This window comes from Pelophylax lessonae, assembly GCF_965119305.1.
Source record: "Pelophylax lessonae genome assembly, chromosome: 13".
NCBI classification, from domain to species: domain Eukaryota; kingdom Metazoa; phylum Chordata; class Amphibia; order Anura; family Ranidae; genus Pelophylax; species Pelophylax lessonae.
In genome coordinates, this window is record NC_138780.1 from 159,879,194 (window position 1) to 159,896,738 (window position 17,545).

The 17,545-nt window shown below is 45.1% G+C and overlaps 1 protein-coding gene across 1 annotated transcript in view; it reads right to left on the reverse strand.

Annotated features, from left to right (window-relative positions):
- TRMT61A (tRNA methyltransferase 61A) overlaps nucleotides 1-16,907 on the reverse strand; it is a 68,673-nt gene extending 51,766 nt beyond the window's left edge. The window contains exons 1-2 of the mRNA XM_082242765.1: nucleotides 16,788-16,907; nucleotides 12,464-12,804 (exon numbers count right to left, since the gene is read on the reverse strand). Of these exons, the coding sequence (XP_082098891.1) occupies nucleotides 12,464-12,794 (331 nt within the window). The 5' untranslated portion in view covers nucleotides 12,795-12,804; nucleotides 16,788-16,907. The remainder of the gene's footprint in view (nucleotides 1-12,463; nucleotides 12,805-16,787) is intronic.
- Nucleotides 16,908-17,545: the final 638 nt, after the last annotated feature.

A 17,545-nucleotide genomic window follows, 5' to 3' on the forward strand; every position in this document is an offset into this window, starting at 1 on the left:
GCCTGAAAGGCCTGTACACACACACATACGCACGCAGAGCCCAGACAGTTTATCCCTTGTTCTCAGAACAATGTATGATTGACACCAGGGCTAGAGCATTACGGAACTCTCTGTAAAGCGCTGCGTGACAAGACTCCTGACGTCTTACACCAGAAGGCTATGGGCAACATGCACAGTTGTTAACCCTAAACCACCTACCGACCACCCACGTAGGTCTACATCGACTGCATTTAAGTGGTTGTACCGGGGTGATGCCTCTAATTGTTGTATTCACACAATTTCACAGTAACCATGAGACAAAACAAAGTTCAGGAATATTCATTTATCCCATTGTTTTGCAAATCTATGTACACTACAAACTGTATGATTAAATCGGTTCTGATATCGCTGCTTTACTAACCTGACAGCTTATTATTCTAAGCAGGAAACCTTTGGTTTTGTTTGCAAATATTAAAGATTCAAACTACCAGCAAGAATGAGTCCTTACATTTAAAGAGCACCTGTCATTTTCATGTCCATCATTGCAGCGCCTGTTAGCGGGCATCGGCTCACCTGCTGCCTCCACGTCCCTCACCTTGTTATGTCACTGCCGTATCACCAGCCACCCCATTAAAGTGAATGGGACTGTCAGTGAGTCAACAGTCAGAGGAGCCACTGTGGGACAGAGATGACAGTCCCTCTTAAAAATTAGTATTTTTTTTTTTGTTTTTTAAAAATTTGTATTTTAATAAAACTATATTACTAGTGATTTAAATCAAATCCTCCCTGAGGGGTCTCCAAATTTTCTAAACAAATTTTCTAAACAAAAAGGGACCAGTTTACGGTCCTCCGAACTTTAGGGGGCCGGATTGGGACCTTTGGGAGTAGAAAATGTCCCGGCATCAGTGGGAGTAAACAATACCCCATCTTTGGTGTTAGTGAGAGGAATTTTGCCTTATTGTTGGTGTCTTTGGGAGGAATTGTGTCCCATCAATGGTGTCATTGGGCCCCATTGTTAGTGTAACTGGAATGAACTGTGTCCCATCAATGGTGTCATTGGGCCCCATTGTTAGTGTAACTGGAATGAACTGTGTCCCATCAATGGTGTCAATGGGCATGATTGTTGGTGTCATTGGGAGTAACTGTACTCCATCATTAGAGACATTGTGCCGCTTCATTGGTGTCAGTGGATGGCCCCAAGGGCCAGATGAAAGCAAGGAAAGGGCCACATCCAGACCACAGTTTGGAGACCCCTGCCCTAGAGTAACATAGGCTGCCTGCATGCAACTCTGGTCGCATAAAGCTGCCCATTCATGCTGCACGGGACACAGCGCCTGTGTGAATGAGGCTTAATGGAGTATGTGGTTTTCGTTCAGGAAATTACATTTATTCCAAAATCGAATTTTAAAAGCGAACTACATTGTGAAGTAAAAAGAAAGGGGGGGGGGGGTTCTCTCTCCCTTTTCACTTCTTTCTCTTTTTTTTGTATTTAATACTAGACTACAAATATACTTTATTTTAGAAACAAGCATATTTACCCTACATTAGCTCCTGGTGAGTGGAAAGAACCCACGAAACGCGTAGAGACCTTTTCGATGCTACGCAATTACTACCATCTGATGTATTACTTGTTTACACAACCATCATCCATCTGATAGAGAAGTCTAGGTCAACTTATAACACCATCCACACCACGGTGGTGTGGTGATATGTATTAGTGTGTGTATATATATATATATATATATATACACACACACACATACACATATACACACACTATGTGCTATTAATGAGCAATTCTATTTTTTTCATTGTAATTTGAAAGGACTCAGTATGTGTATATGTACAAATAAACATATTATAAATTGATTTATCATCAATTTATAGCTGTGCGCTTCATATAAAGTCCCAAACCTCCCTCCTTATTTACATTATGAACTACGTTCAGACAACATTCATCATTATGAAATGTATGGATGCGATTTTTCAGATGAACAAAAATCTACCAGTGTAAGGCCAGCTTTAGGCAAGGATAGGGTTGTTTTTGTCATCTCTGCAGAGGTCCGACATGCACTGCACTAAATCTATCACAGCTAGAGCTCTTCAATCAGCAGGGAACATAAGCTTTACTGATTGAAGAACTATAGGTCTGACCTAAGCATCTGCTTTCTTTTCTTTGGCTTTCATCCCCTCCCCCCCTCCCTTTATTTTCTCCTGCTGATCTGGCCACACGTCCTGTGTTACAGACAGCAATCTGGATAAGGGAGAACAGGAGGCACAGCAAACCGCAGCATTGCCAGTCCCAGGGGAGGGGAGGGTTAGATGGACTAGCAGATTTAAATACACTAGCAAACTGAAGCCAAACTACAGATCATATATTATAATCAGTTACAGCGGTTTTCTTTTCTTTTAGGGATAAAAAAAAAAGCACCCCTGTTGTGTTAAATGATTTGTCTCATCTAGGGCTAAAACAACTAAGACTAAATATTAATTGAACAGTCTAAATAATTATACCAAATATTTTAATAGATCAAAATAGTTTTCAACTATTTTCATAATCAATTAGTAGGTCAGCTGATTAGTTTGCTTCCATATGAGGAAATACACTGCACACATAGTGTACAGCTCAGTTCACTGTCCCTACATCTCAGTAAGTGCCTGAGAGCTTGTGAACGTATCAGCAGTGACTCATGGGACATGTAGTCCTGGGCAGGACAAGGAAATGATTTCATGTGATTCTAAAGGTAGAAGTTTTACTTTAAGGAGTTGGATGTATTAAGGTAGAAAAACCTTCTTTGACCAGCTCCCCTCCCCCCCCCCCCTCGTATACTTACCTGATCCCGATTCAGTGAGGTACCTAAGAGCAATAGCACTGCTCTCCCTCTCCCTACTCACAGGAGCAGGGGGCTCTGACATTTAGGTGCAGGGTACAGATGCGCCGTCCACCCCTGCTGCAGGCAGCCTGTCAAACTCTGTTTTAGCCTGACAGCTGATGCTGCTGGACTGTGCACCAAGCAGTATGAATACTTAGGGCAGTATGTGCCTAGGCATGACTGCTGAGAATGCGAGTCTTTTTTCCTGGCATTCTTCCCTGGGCGGCGTGGGCGCATACGACCCTAGACATTTGTACCCCTAGGTGCACCATCCAGCTGCAGCAGCTTTCATAAAAGTTTGACAGGCTTCCTGCAGCAGGACTGGATGGTGCATCTGTGCCCTCCGCCTGCAACTAAATGGCAGAGCCCCATGCACCAGGGCTAAACACCCAGAGTGTGCAATGGGGCATTAAGTGAGGAAGATTAGAGGCTTGTTTACCCAACCCAGCCCTAACCTATTTTTAATGGCTTTTACCTTGTTGATACAAAGTCTTACTAATTGTATTCACACAATAATGGTGCTATCAGGTGTGCTGCGTATTAGATATTTTGGCAACAGTATATACACATTAATTTCATTTCCACTCTATAAAAAAAAATAGAAGTAGCTGCGAGTAATCGCTTTATAAAAAGAGTAAAATAAATTAATCTGTATTGGGACGCCTGCCTTTACACACACATGAACTTTAATGGCACCCAGTCTTAGTCTGTAGGGTTCAATATTGAGTTGGCCCACCCTTTGCAGCTATAACAGCTTCAACTCTCATGGGAAGGCTGTCCACAAGGTTTAGGAGTGTGTCTATGGGAATAATTCACCATTCTTCCAGAAGCACATTTGTGAGGTCAGCCACTAATGTGGATAAGAAGGCCTGGTTCGCAGTCTTCGCTCTAATTAATTCCAAAGGTGTTCTACCAGGTTGAAGATCAGAGTTTCTCCACCCAAAACTCGCTCTGGTCCAAATCATTTGGTGGAGGGGGGGGGGGGGGGTTGGGGACTATGGTGAGGGGTTGTTTTTCAAGGGTTGGGCTTGGCCCCTTAGTTCCAGTGAAGGGAACTTGTAAGGCTTCAGCATACCAAGACATTTTGGACAATTTCGTGTTACCGACTTTGTGGGAACAGTTTGGGGATGGCTCCTTCCTGTTCCAACATGACTACACACCAGTGCACAAAGTAAGGTCCATAAAGACATGAATGAGCGAGTTTGGGGTGGAGGAACCTGACTGGCCTGCACAGAGTCCTGACCTCAACCCGATAGACCACCTTTGGGATGAATTAAAATGGAGACTGCGAACCAAGCCTTCTCTCTCTGTCTGACCCCACAAATGCGCTTCTTGAAGAATGGTCAAACATTCCCATAGACACTCCTAAACCTTGTGGACAGCCTTCCCAGAAGAGTTGAAGCTGTTGGGTGGGCCAACTCAATTTTGAACCCTACGGACTAAGACTGGGATGCTATTAACCACTTGCCGACCGCCGCACGACTATCTACGTCGGCGGTCAGCCCCTCACAGGCAAACTAACGTAGGGCTACGTTGCTTGCTTGTGAGGGTCTAGGGAGCGAGCGCGCGCCCCCGGGGGCGCGCTCCCGCTCCCGCGTGGTCACGGACCCCCCCGCGCGTGTGACCAGCGGACCCGATGTCCGCCGGTCACTCGGCGATCGGCGGGGGAGAGGGAGAATGTCAGGCAGCTTGTGTAAACAAGCTGCCTGTCATTCTCCTCGCTGCAAAGACACTGATAAAACTGATCTGGTATGTAGATCCGTTGATCAGTGTCCTTACAGCTAGAGCCACAGCCAATCACAGTAGAAACCACGCCCCTAGGGACACACACAGCCCCTCCCTTCCAAATAAAGTTAACCCCTTCACTACCAGTGTATTTTTACAGTAACAGTGCATATGTATAGCACTGATTACTGTAGAAATGTCACTGGTAACCCCAAAAGTGTCAAAAATGTCAGTCAAGGGTCCGATCTGTCCGCCGCAATGTCGCAGTACCGCAAAAAAAAAAAATCGCAGATCGCCGCCATTACGCGTAAAAAAAAAAAAACAACAAAAATGACAAAAATCTTTCCCTTTGTTAGTAAACGCGATAACTTTTGCGCAAACCAATCAAAATACGCTTTTTGCGATTTTTTTTACCAAACATAGGTAGCATAAAACAAATTGGCCGAAAATTTTTAAAAATTTAGATTTTTACATTTTTTTTTTGGGGGAATTTCATATAAAAAAATGTGAAAAATATTGCTATTTTTGCAAAATTGACGCTCTTTTTTTGTTTATAGCGCGTGATCAAAAAATCGCACAGGTGATCAAATACCACCAAAAGAAAGCTCTGTTTGTGGGAAAAAAAGGACGTCAAATTCGTTTAGGTACAGCGTCGCACGACCGCGCAATTGTGCGTTAAATTCACGCAGTGCTGAATCGCAAAATACCCCCTGGTCGGAATGGGGGTAAAATCTTCCGGGGCTTAAGTGGTTAAAGCTCATGTGCGTGTAAAGGCAGGCGTCCCAATACTTTTGACAATATAGTGTATATCTCGCTCTCTAGATTATATACAGTATCTCACAAAAGTGAGTACATCCCTCACATTTTTGTAAATATTTTCATGTGAAAACACTGAAGAAATTACACTTTGCTACAGTAAAAGTAGCGAGTGTACAGCTTGTATAACAGTGTAAACTTGCTGTCCCCTCAAAATAGCTCAACACACAGCCATTAATGTCTAAACCGCTGACAACAAAAGTGAGTACACCCCTAAGTGAAAATGTCCACATTGGGCCCAATTAGCCATTTTCCCTCCCCGGTATCATGTGACTCGTTAGTGTTACAAGGCCTCGGGTGTGTTAAATTTGGTGTTATCGCTCTCACTCTCTCATACAGGTCACTGGAAGTTCAACATGGAACCTCATGGCAAAGAACTCTCTGAGGACCTGGAAAAAAAGAATCGTTGCTCTACATAAAGCTGGCCTAGGCCAGTGATGATGAACCTTGGCAGCCCAGATGTTTTGGAACTACATTTCCCATGAAGCTGTGCATGAACAGAGTGCATGAGCATCATGGGAAATGTAGTTCCAAAACATCTGGGGTGCCAAGGTTCGCCATCACTGGCCTAGGCGATAAGAAGATTGCCAAGACCCTAAAACGGAGCGGCAGCAAGGTGGGCCAAGACCATACAGCAGTTTAACAGGACAGGCTCCACTCAGAACAGGCCCCACCATGGTCGACTAAAGAAGTTGAGTGCACGTGCTCAGCGTCATATCCAGAGGTTGTCTTTGGGAAATAGACATACGAGTGCTGCCAGCATTGCTGCAGAGGTTGAAGGGGTGGGGGGTCAGCCTGTCAGTGTTCAGACCATACGCCGCACACTGCATCAAATTGGTCTGCATGGCTGTCATCCCAGAAGGAAGCCTCTACTAAAGATGATGCACAAGAAAGCCCACAAACAGTTTGCTGAAGACAAGCAGACTAAGGACATGGATTACTGGAACCATGTCCTGTGGTCTGATGAGACCAAGGAAAACTTTTTTGGTTGGATGGCGGCAACCAGGTGAGGAGTACAAAGACAAGTATGTCTTGTCTACAGTCAGGCATGGTGGTGGGAGTGTCATGGTCTGGGGCTGCATGAGTGCTGCCAGCACTGGGGAGCTACAGTTCATTGAGGGAACCATGAATGCCAACATGTACTGTGACATACTGAAGCAGAGCATGATCCCCTCCCTTCGGAGACTGGGCCCCAGGGTAGTATGCCAACATGTTAACGACACCAAACACACCTCCAAAACGACCATTGTCTTGCTAAAGAAGCTGAGGGTAAAGGTGTTGGACTGGCCAAGCAAGTCTCCAGACCTAAACCCTATTGAGCATCTGTGGGACATCCTCAAATGGAAGGTGGAGGAGCGCAAGGTATCTAACATCCACCAATTTTTTTATGTCATCATGGAGGAGTGGAAGAGGACTCCAGTGGCAACCTGTGAAGCTCTGGTGAACTCCATGCCCAAGAGGGTTAAAGCAGTGCTGGAAAATAATGGTGGCCACACAAAATATTGACACTGGGTCCAATTTGGACAATTTCACTTAGGGGTGTACTCACTTTCGTTGCCAGTGGTTTAGACATTAAAGGCTGTGTGTTGAGATATTTTGGGGGGACAGCAAATTTACACTGTTATACAAGCTGTACACTCACTACTTTACATTGTAGCAAAGTGTCATTTCTTCAGTGTTGTCACATGACAAGATATAATAAAATATTTACAAAAATGTGAGGGGTGTACTTACTTTTGTGAGAATATAATTAGATAGAGATAGAGATGACAGAAAAAGAGATAAGAGATAGAGATGACAGAAAAAGAGATAAGAGATAGAGAGATGTCTATCAAAAAAGGGAGGCTTGGCTAGAATTCCAGGGTTAGAATTTTAGGATTGTTACAGCAGAGCAAACTATTTTGTGATCAAACCCTGCAGATCGAAGGACCGAGGGGGGAACGCCCATAATTCACTTCGGAGTGTGGGCAAAATCAATTCACTAATTCCAAACTACAGATTCTGACCAGTGGAATTTTCCACACAAAGCCGTGACATTGACGTGACTAACAAGGCCTTCACAAATATTAACAGATATGACTTCTTATCAACCTAATCAGCCGGTGCGGTGGCACGCCGCGCTCTGCGCCAGCAGCTCAGGGGTTAAGAGTCAAGCACAGCTGAAGGAGCAAAGCAGGCGCTGAATCTCCACCTAAAATGTTCTTTTGCTGCTGAGATACCATCTGTGACCTCCAGCCGAGCTCAGATCACATGTCCTGACTAAGCTTTCTGAACACGGGCTTACCGAGAGGCTTGCGGATGGCAGGCCATTATCAAAATGAAATGTGCAGAGGTGCATTATGGTACAGACAGAGCGCCTGGACTGCGGGATATGCGAGAAGTAGATCATCATATCCACTGCCCTAAAAACCCTTGTTTACAAAGCAAAATAAAAATTAATAGGCTCAGATCAAAAAGCACCTGTCTGCTAATTTTTAAGAACACGATTCTATTCCAAGACCCTAAAGCCTCGTACACACCAGTAGTTTTTTTTTTCCGTTCAACCCAGCAGGACTGAACGAAAAAAAAAAAACCTGACAGTTTAGGAGCGGCTGTACTAACTAGAGGTGCACCGAATGGAAATTTTGGTGCCGAAGCCGAAAATGCAGGATGCACATGGCCGAAAACCAAAACTGAAAATGACAGTTTTTAAAAAATATTTTTATTTTCATGTATAATTGTATTATATTCGACTTTTTAATTAATATCATCAATTTAATTGAATGTGAATTTATTGTCGGCCATTATTGGCACATATGCGCAAGAAAAATGCATCCCTTTAAATTCTATAAAATGTCTTCACACTGGTCCATTGTGTTTTGTGTGTTGATTGTGTGTGTTGTGGTGTTAAAAATCCTGCTTGCTGCGTTTTTGGTCAGTAAAAAAAAATAAATAAAAAAACGCACCAAAAATGCTGCAAGAACGCATCATTAATGCACTTGTTACCTTTTTGATGCGGTTTTTGAGTCACATGTCCTATAAAAAAACCATAAGCGCCCAGTGCGTTTTTGGCATCTTTTTCTCCTATCGGCAAAATGCTGATAATACCATTTTTGCCAAATAAGTTTCGGTGGCCAAAACTACGGGGATCTCTAGTACTAACTATCCAACGTTCGTACCGTCCTCTCCCCTGCTGTTCTATTGTTTTCTGACCCCGCCCTGCCAGGGCGCTTCTGACAAGCACTGATAGGGAGCCGGTCGGCAGATCTTTTTTGGTTATGCCCCTTCATCAGGTCAGACCGACTGCAGCACACACAAGCCGAATGTCAGCTGGTTTCTATTGAACCAGCCAATGCCGCCCAATATTCAGCCTGGGTGTACGGGACTTACCGTATATACTCGAGTAGAAGCCGACTTTTTCAGCATGTTTTTTTATGCTGAAAAAGCCCCCCTCCGCTTATACTCGAGTCACGGTCTCACTTACCTTTTCCCCAGTCAGTGCACATGTGCCGCCACTGCTCAGGAAAACCCGTACAAGTTTGGCTATTCCCGGGCAGTTGGCGCATGCGCAGTGACGTGTTGGTGCCATTTTTAATTGTAAGGCGGAAAGGTAAGTGAGACTCCTCCGCAGCCCCTGCATCTCCTGTACCATGCCTGTACCATTTGTGCCATGCCTGTACCATCTGTTCCATGCCTGAACCATCTCCTGTGCCATGCCTGAACCATCTCCTGTGCCATGCCCGCAGCCCTGCATCTCCTGTACAATGCCCGCAGCCCTGCATCTCCTGTACCATGCCCGCAGCCCTGCATCTCCTGTACCATGCCCGCAGCCCTGCATCTCCTGTACCATGCCTCAGCCCTGCATCTCCTGTACCATGCCCGCAGCCCTGCATCTCCTGTACCATGCCCGCAGCCCTGCATCTCCTGTACCATGCCCGCAGCCCTGCATCTCCTGTACCATGCCCGCAGCCCTGCATCTCCTGTACCATGCCCGCAGTCCCTGTTTTGGGTCTCCTGGTGGTCCAGGTGGGTCCAGTAGCTGCTGCATTTCCCACCCTAGGCTTATACTCGAGTCAATAAGTTTTCCCAGTTTTTTGTGGTAAAATTAGGTGCCTCGGCTTATATTCGAGTATATACGGGTAAGTCAAGAAGGATGCAGATAATCAATTCACTAGAAAGAAGCAATATTATTCAGGCATGTGTTACCCTAATACATTTAGGGGCCTCTCAAAGGGTCTGATCAGGTCTGTCTGTCAGTTTTTGAAGCGGACCTGATCGGATCCTCCATTCACCCCTATAGACTGGCGGGTGCAAAGGGACTTGTATCCGCGTACACACTTCTTGACTTACCTCCAATCCGATTTTTTCCGTTAAAAAAACATAAAAGAATAAAAAAATAATGGAAGGGGATCTGTCCTCCTCCTCCTAGGCAGATCTGAAAGCTTATTTATAAGTGACAAACTTTAGTTTAAAAAAAAAAAAATCTATTTAAGAAAAAAAAAAAAAAGGAGTAACTTAACTCTTTTTGAGGGGAAAAAAAATAAAAAAAAAAAAACATTCCCCTCTGGGTGATTGCTGGGATTTGTTGCAGATTCATACTTTTTTTAGTCTGAAGAAATACCGGTTCGTCTTTGTCCATGAGGAAAATGAAGCTATTGGGAGCGATGTTAGAATTATCAACCAGCTATTGCACTTGAAGGATTCTAATAAGGAAAGTGGCAGGGTCTGCATCCCTTTAGACTTGCTTTTTCTTTGGGAGTATCTCACCAAAAATGACATTTTTGCTACAGCGGATGCCCAAAATCTGACTTGTATTTTGATGCAGACTTTTGGAAAAATCAGTGAGCCAATCACACAAGCAGAACATAACATTTCTTGGGAGGCTTCTGTACACCATCTATGTACAGAACACTTCCAAGTTGCCATATTGCATTTTACTGAAAATTACAGAGCTGCAGATTGAAAAGGAAAGGTAATTTTTAATAACATTCAATTACATAATGATTTGTGTAGCAATTGTATACGCTATTTTATCATTTTTTTTTTTTTGCTATTTTTTTCCTATGAAAGTGGAGCTACCCTTTAAGTCAAAAAAGTCTCTTCTCATACAGGTATGCGATTCTGCACAGGATCCTTGCTGACGTATATGTATGTATGTACACACACACACACACACACACTATACCGTCGGCAAGCGGCTAAACATTAGACTATAAGTCCAAACTTGCCCAAGGCAGCTGGGATCCCATAGCATGTGCCCAATGATATTTAGTTCCCTTTCACACCAGTGCGACTTGTCAGGCGATTTGACAGTTCCAAATCACATGACAAATCGCACCCTTCTGTCGGCAATGTAACCATTCAAATTTGTGCAACTCAGACTTTGCGGTGCCGTACCAATTTGAAAAAAAATGTTCCTGTACTATTTTTTGCGATTTCAGGTGCGACTTGCATAGACATCTGAGCAGGAAGTCGCACAGATGTCAGGAAAGTTGCACCTGAATTCGCACTGACATGCAGCACTGAAATCAAGTGAAGCATCAAGTCTCATTCAGTGTGACACATGGACTAAAGGAGGAGTGGTGAATGCAGCCTATTACTGGCGGTGTGAGGAGTTCACAGGAGGAAATCACATCAGGTATGTTTGCATGTCTTCTGCCCTCAACCAAGACACGCTCAGGTGAAGACATGCAAACATACCTGATTATTGATGTAGGAATGTGACCACCCTCCCTCTCTCTCCCTCCTGAGATTGACTATGGGATTTGTAGGGAGCAAAGAGCTCTGCGCATTACTGCAAATAAAATGCAGCACTGCTCATCACAAAAGAACGGAAGTGAGAGGGAAAAGGAGAGGTTCAGAGGCAGACAAAGGACGTTACAAGGAGGCAGAAAACAGTTAAAATGGTTGTTAAGGCTTTTTTTTTTTTGTTTTTATAAATAACAAACATGTCTATACTTACCTGCATTGTGCAATAAAATTGCACAGAGCGAGCCCCAATCCTCCTCCTCTTGGGTCCTCGCCAGTACTCCTGGCTCCTCCTCTCATGCTGGTGCCCCCAATAGGAAACCGATTCCCATAGGGGCACCCCTGGGGGCTCGCTGCCAAGCCCCGCTGCTGCATCCATTGACAGAGGGACTCGGCCCGCCCCCTCGTCACTGGAGTTGATTGACAGGAGCCAATGGCTCCCCCTGCTATAAATCTGCCCAATGAGGAGAGAGACAGCGGTGACAGCTGGATAGGATCAGGCAAGAATGAGGGGGGGGGGGGGGGGGAGATCATGCAGTAAAGAAGGTTTTTAACCTTAATACATAGAATGCATGAAGGTAATAAAAAACCTTGAGGCTTAGAACCACCTTAAGAAGCAATTTAATGAAAAATAGATTACAATGCTTTTAAGAAATCAACATGTATGGATTATATTTGGAGAATAGGGATATTGTTTATTGTTACTTTACATCTGATTGGCTGGGAGGAGAATCAGTGTGATAATAGCAAATATTCATTTGCTATTGTCACACAACTGGGTGGGCTCAGGGCGCAGTGCTCCCAAGCCCACCCTTTTTTGAAGCCTATTAGAGCCTCTGGCTCTAATCACAGGCTTAAAAAAAAAACCCATTGGAATCCATGCCTCCGGCGCCCTGCATGTAGATTAGGGGGCCGGACGCATAGATAGGGGCTGCCACTGGTGATAACATTCATCAGAACAAAAAGAGGGTGAATCTCCCTAAAAGGGTCATATCCCTCTCCACTATCCAAAATGAAAAGATAAAAAAAGTTTTGCCTTTAGTTATACTTTAGGGGTCAGACCCATGAAGGGGTAGAGCCTGAAATAGAAGCCAGTGAAGGATTCAACCTAATAGTGTCCAAATCAGATTTGGCAGGAATGACCTTTTTAGAAGTATAATCAATTGTTTGAGATATGACTGAATAGGTTTTTTAAATTTACTTCTACACTATATAAAGACAAGCATTCATTTCCTAGGACAGCTTACAATTGCCTATTACTCCATGTACCAGTTCAGCAGTATAGATATAATGGAATGGATGGAATAACCTTCCCAAATGTACCTGTAATAAAACATGATTACCTGACTCACAGACCACAGAGCCCGGCTTCAGCTCCAGCATCATGGTGATCATCGAGATGTCTGTAGAATAAAGGATTTGAGTTCGATGAGGCAGGTTCATTGTCCAGAGCTCCGGGGTTGGATACAGAATGTATACCCATCCTCCTTTGCTGCAGGTCACCTTGGAGCCATAGTTCTTCCCAATAAGGTCGGTGGAGTGTCTGATGACCCCATATTTAGTCTGAGTCTGGCTTCCATGTTTGATAGTCACCGGGAACATGGAGTCATGTCCCAGAAAGATAATGGCTGTGTCACCATCTTGTATTTGCTCTCTGTATTCCACAAAACTCATGCCGTAGGATCTTAAAGTAAATAAAAAAATAAAGTTATTAAATAAAGAGATCAGGAAAATCTAATTTAGTTACCATTATTGGGCCTATAATTAAAAGCCAAAATTTTATGAAAGAATCTAAATATTAAGAACCAAGTCCTTGGGGTACTGTTACAAGGTGCCCTGGGCCTACTATAGAGATTATCCACTTCCACAGGGATCTCACGGGTATGGCATGTGCATTCTTAAGCCTCGTACACACGCAACGATTGTTGGCCGTGAATTTTTCGGCCAACGGTCGATCGGCCGATTTTCGGCTTGTTAGTATGATGCTTCCGACAACCGACTGCGATTTTTCGGCCGAACAAAATCTGGTGTGCATGCTATAAAATTTTTGTTGGCCGTCAACAGAATGGCCGATTGTTCGTCAGTCAGTACAGATTTCGGCAGACAAAAATCAGATGAGCAAGACTGGGCATGCTCAGAGAAGAAAAAACACACGGAAAGTAAACCAGCACATGACATCACTTCTGAAGTTGGTTTTTGTTGGCCGAGAAAATTTGTGTGCAGTCTAGAGCACATTCCAACCAACACAACAACACTGGACAAAAGACGGCCAACAATCGTTGCGTGTGTACGAGGCTTTAGATGGACAGTTGTGACTATGTGATGAAATTCCATATCTGGAATTCAGCCCAAGGGTGGGTTCATACTAGTGGGAATTGGATACAGGTTTCCCCGCATCCAATTCACATGACAAGAGATTGTGCCCGGCTCTCAATGGAGGCACATCTCCATGGCAGCCGCAGAGCGGATTGCACAGGGGTCTTGTGCTCAGTTTCAGGCCCGAATTCAGGCAAAAATTCAGGCCCGATTCACCCCTGAAACAGAGAACATAGGGACGCACCAGACCCCTGCTGTGAGCCACATAGGCACTAAGTGTGAACCCAGCCATAAAGCAGTATTGAACCCAAACCCACAAATTGAATATATTGTGGCTTACTAATCCTTGAATGTGATGACTGCATTGGTTTTCTTTTTCAGGCTCTCTCAACCCTCTGTTTTTTACCTGGTAATCTGGCCAGTAAAAAACTTTCTGCCTTAGGGTGCCCCCACTCTAAACGAAGGAGCAAGAGAGACCCCTTTGGACAGAAGTATTCTCAGCCTGGGGGGAGGGAGGTGTTAGATTTACTATCAAATTTAGATACACTAGATCACAACTTCTCATCACATTCTGTCCAGTGTTAACAGTCAACAGCAGGGATGAGCTCAGGCATATTTAGGTTCCCAGTGCAGACCCACCTATGACAGCCCACCAGGTAGCTGTCACTATACAGTGCCAAGGCTCTCCCCACCCTGCAGCTGCACTCATACGCTCCTTCTATACATTTGGCAGCAGAGTGGGGAATAGCCAAGCCAAAGATGATTGGTTCAGTACAGGAGACCGCTTTCTGACAGTTTTGGACTAGGATCCAAACATGCCTGAGCTCATTTCTAGTCATCAGGATAAACGATGAGGGTGCATCTCACTGGTAGGGATAATCTCAGGCATGTGTAAGGGAAGTGTATACATGTGGGTGCAGAGCATGCAGGGTGGATTAAAAATCAAGGAATTTAAAAAATCGGATTTAAAGCGGAGTTCCAGCCTAACCGCACACCCACCTGTCCCACGGTCCAGCGATGCGCCGTCTTCTCCCTCTCTGCTCCGCGGCGCCGGCATCACTGATGTGGGCACCCGGCTGTGACAGTTTGCGGCTTCACAGCCGGGTACGCACTGCGCATGCGCGAGTTGCGCTATGCGTCGTGATTGGCCGGCAATCTTCTGGGACCTCTGACGTGTCCCAGAAGATTGCAGGGAGGGAGGGGGAGAGGAGAACTTCCACTCAGGGCGCTGCGGCGCTCCGAGCGGAAGTGGGAGCGGGTACATGTCAAAACTAGGTACCCGCTCCCCCCCCCCCCCCCCAAAAAAATGACATGCCAAATGTGGCATGTCAGGGGGTTAGGACTATTTAAAGCGGAAGTTCCACTTTTGGGTGGAACTCCGCTTTAAATCTGATTTTTTTTATTATTATTTTTATCAAATTTATTTTAATAAAATGCTTTTGGAGTAAAAATTAAAGCTTTTTTTCTATTTAAGATACATTAATAATTTAGTTTATTCCGCATGAAATGGAGCTTATTTATGTAGCATGAAGCTGTATATTCTGCAATATTTACATTTTATGGTAAACTCAATCAATCCAAGCTGAGATAACATGCACTGCGCATTGATGCATTCACACAATTTCACACTAACTACCAGCAAGAATGAGTCCTTACATTTAAAGAGCACCTGTCATTTCAGATCCATCATAGCAATGCCTGTTAGCGGACATGTACTCACCTGCTGTCGCCACGTCCCTCACCTGGTTGTATCACCAGCCATCCCATTAAATTGAATAGGACTGTCAGCGTGTCAACAGCAGGTCAGAGATGACAGTTGCGCTTTAAAAATGATGATTGAAATTGAGTGGAGTTAAATTAAGCCTTTTTACTAGTGATTTAAATCAACTTGATTTAAAGCAAATCCACCCTGAGAGTATGCCTCCACTGCCTATTAGGGATGGACTCAGGCATGTTCAGATCCTAGTCCCAACCCACCTGAGCAATCTGCCAGGAAGCAGTCACTGCACACTGCCAATCATGAGCAGTGTGTGTATGTGCAGCTGCGGGCCGGGAAATGCCTCACTGCCTATGATAGGAAGCCGTCACTGCACACTACCAATCATGAGCAGCGTATGTATGTGCAGCTGCGGGCCGGGAAATGCCTCACTGCCTATGATAGGAAGCGGTCACTGCACACTGCCAATCATGAGCAGCGTATGTATGTGCAGCTGCGGGCCAGGAAATGCCTCACTGCCTATGATAGGAAGCCGTCACTGCACACTGCCAATCATAAGCAGCGTATGTATGTGCAGCTGCGGGCCGGGAAATGCCTCACTGCCTATGATAGGAAGCGGTCACTGCACACTGCCAATCATGAGCAGCGTATGTATGTGCAGCTGCGGGCCAGGAAATGCCTCACTGCCTATGATAGGAAGCCGTCACTGCACACTGCCAATCATAAGCAGCGTATGTATGTGCAGCTGCGGGCCGGGAAATGCCTCACTGCCTATGATTGGCGGTGTGCAGTGAGGGCTTCCTAACAGGATTGCTCAAGTGGGTTGGGACTAGGATCCGAACATGCCTGAGCCCATCCCTAATAGGCAGTGAAGGAATGCTCTGCACCCACATCTATACACTTCCCTTGTATATATGGGATGGTGGGGAATGCCTCTGCCACCTATAACCAGGGTTGCCACCTCATCCCTTTAAAACCAAAAACATAATAATTACACAGGTTCTGTGGCTGATTAAGGTGGTAATTAAACTCCCTCGGTGCCTTGTCTGCATTAAATTAGCCTCAGAACCTGTGTAATTCGTGTTTGGTTTTAAAGGTATGAGGTGGCAACCCTACCTCTAAGACTATCCACTTTAGCAGCTTCCTGGTGGGATTGCTCAGATGGGTTGGGACCATGATCTGAACACTCCTGAGCTCATCCCTACTGCCCATCATTGGCTGTCTACTTTAGCAGCCTCCTGGCGGGATAGATCAGGAGGGTTTAATCTTGTGTCTTAACACACCTGAGCTCATCCTGCTCACCAGGGGCCACAGGTAATAAAGACCAGAGGGGTTCTAATCCCTTCTCTATCCAAAACGAAACATATTCTGTTTGTGTTCTGCTAGAAATGGCAGCTCTCATATAGCTATTTCGGAATTGTTTCCTAATTTCTCTCCATTAGCTCAGCCCTGGTTAAGCATTTCTTAGAATTAGCAGCCTCGGCAGTCCAGCTTTGTTTCTTATAACAAGCAAGTCTGAATCAGGGACAACAATCTTAATGGATCGCTTATATCTACATTCCTCTCTTCTCTGATCTATTTAAGGTAGGGAGGGGTGGACTCTGTCTATCAGAAGATCTGGGGTCCCCAGTTACCTTTGAACACGTCAAGTCCTTTTAATACAGTGATGAGGGATGCTAAAACTTCTCAGCGATGTGATTTCTGCAGCATCTGTCTCCTCCAGTGACACACGTGGAGCCGCTTCCGGGTCGCTCCCCGATGACGTCACCGAAAGCTTTGTGGCAGGATATCTCTGCCTCTGGTTTTATTTTGGTTCCAATTAAAGCTCAATAATCAAATGTTCAGAGCTAAAATAGACATTAAAGCGTGAAACTGTGCCCCTCCTCCTTCTCCTCTTGTCTCAGTCTGGCATTGTATGCAGCTGGTGTACAAATATCACCATACACTGCCACACTTGTCCCAGCAACATATTAGTAGTTGTAGCAATTGTAAAAGGGGATCTGTTATGAGGAAAATGAATAGGCTGCCATTGCTGAGCTTCTTCTGAAAATGCCAGCTGCCTGGGTGTCATGTTGATCCTGTGGCTGCAATGGTGTTTATTCAGAATTCATGAGCGGCAGGGGTGGGCAGGAGGGGAAGCTGCCCTGGGTGCAATGGTTTATTGCAGGGATGGGGTGCCCTAAGCCTAAGGGAAGGGGGGGGGGAGCAGTTTGGCATCTTAGCCCTGGGCGCTGGATGACCTTGTCCTGGCACTGATGAGCAGCATCTTTGTTCTGTCAGCTGGTGATTAGAGATGGGCTTGGGCGTATTCGAGTTCCCACATGCCCAATCCTGCCAGGAAGCCAACACTGCACTCCGCTAATAACAGGCACTGAGGCATTTCCTGATCCGC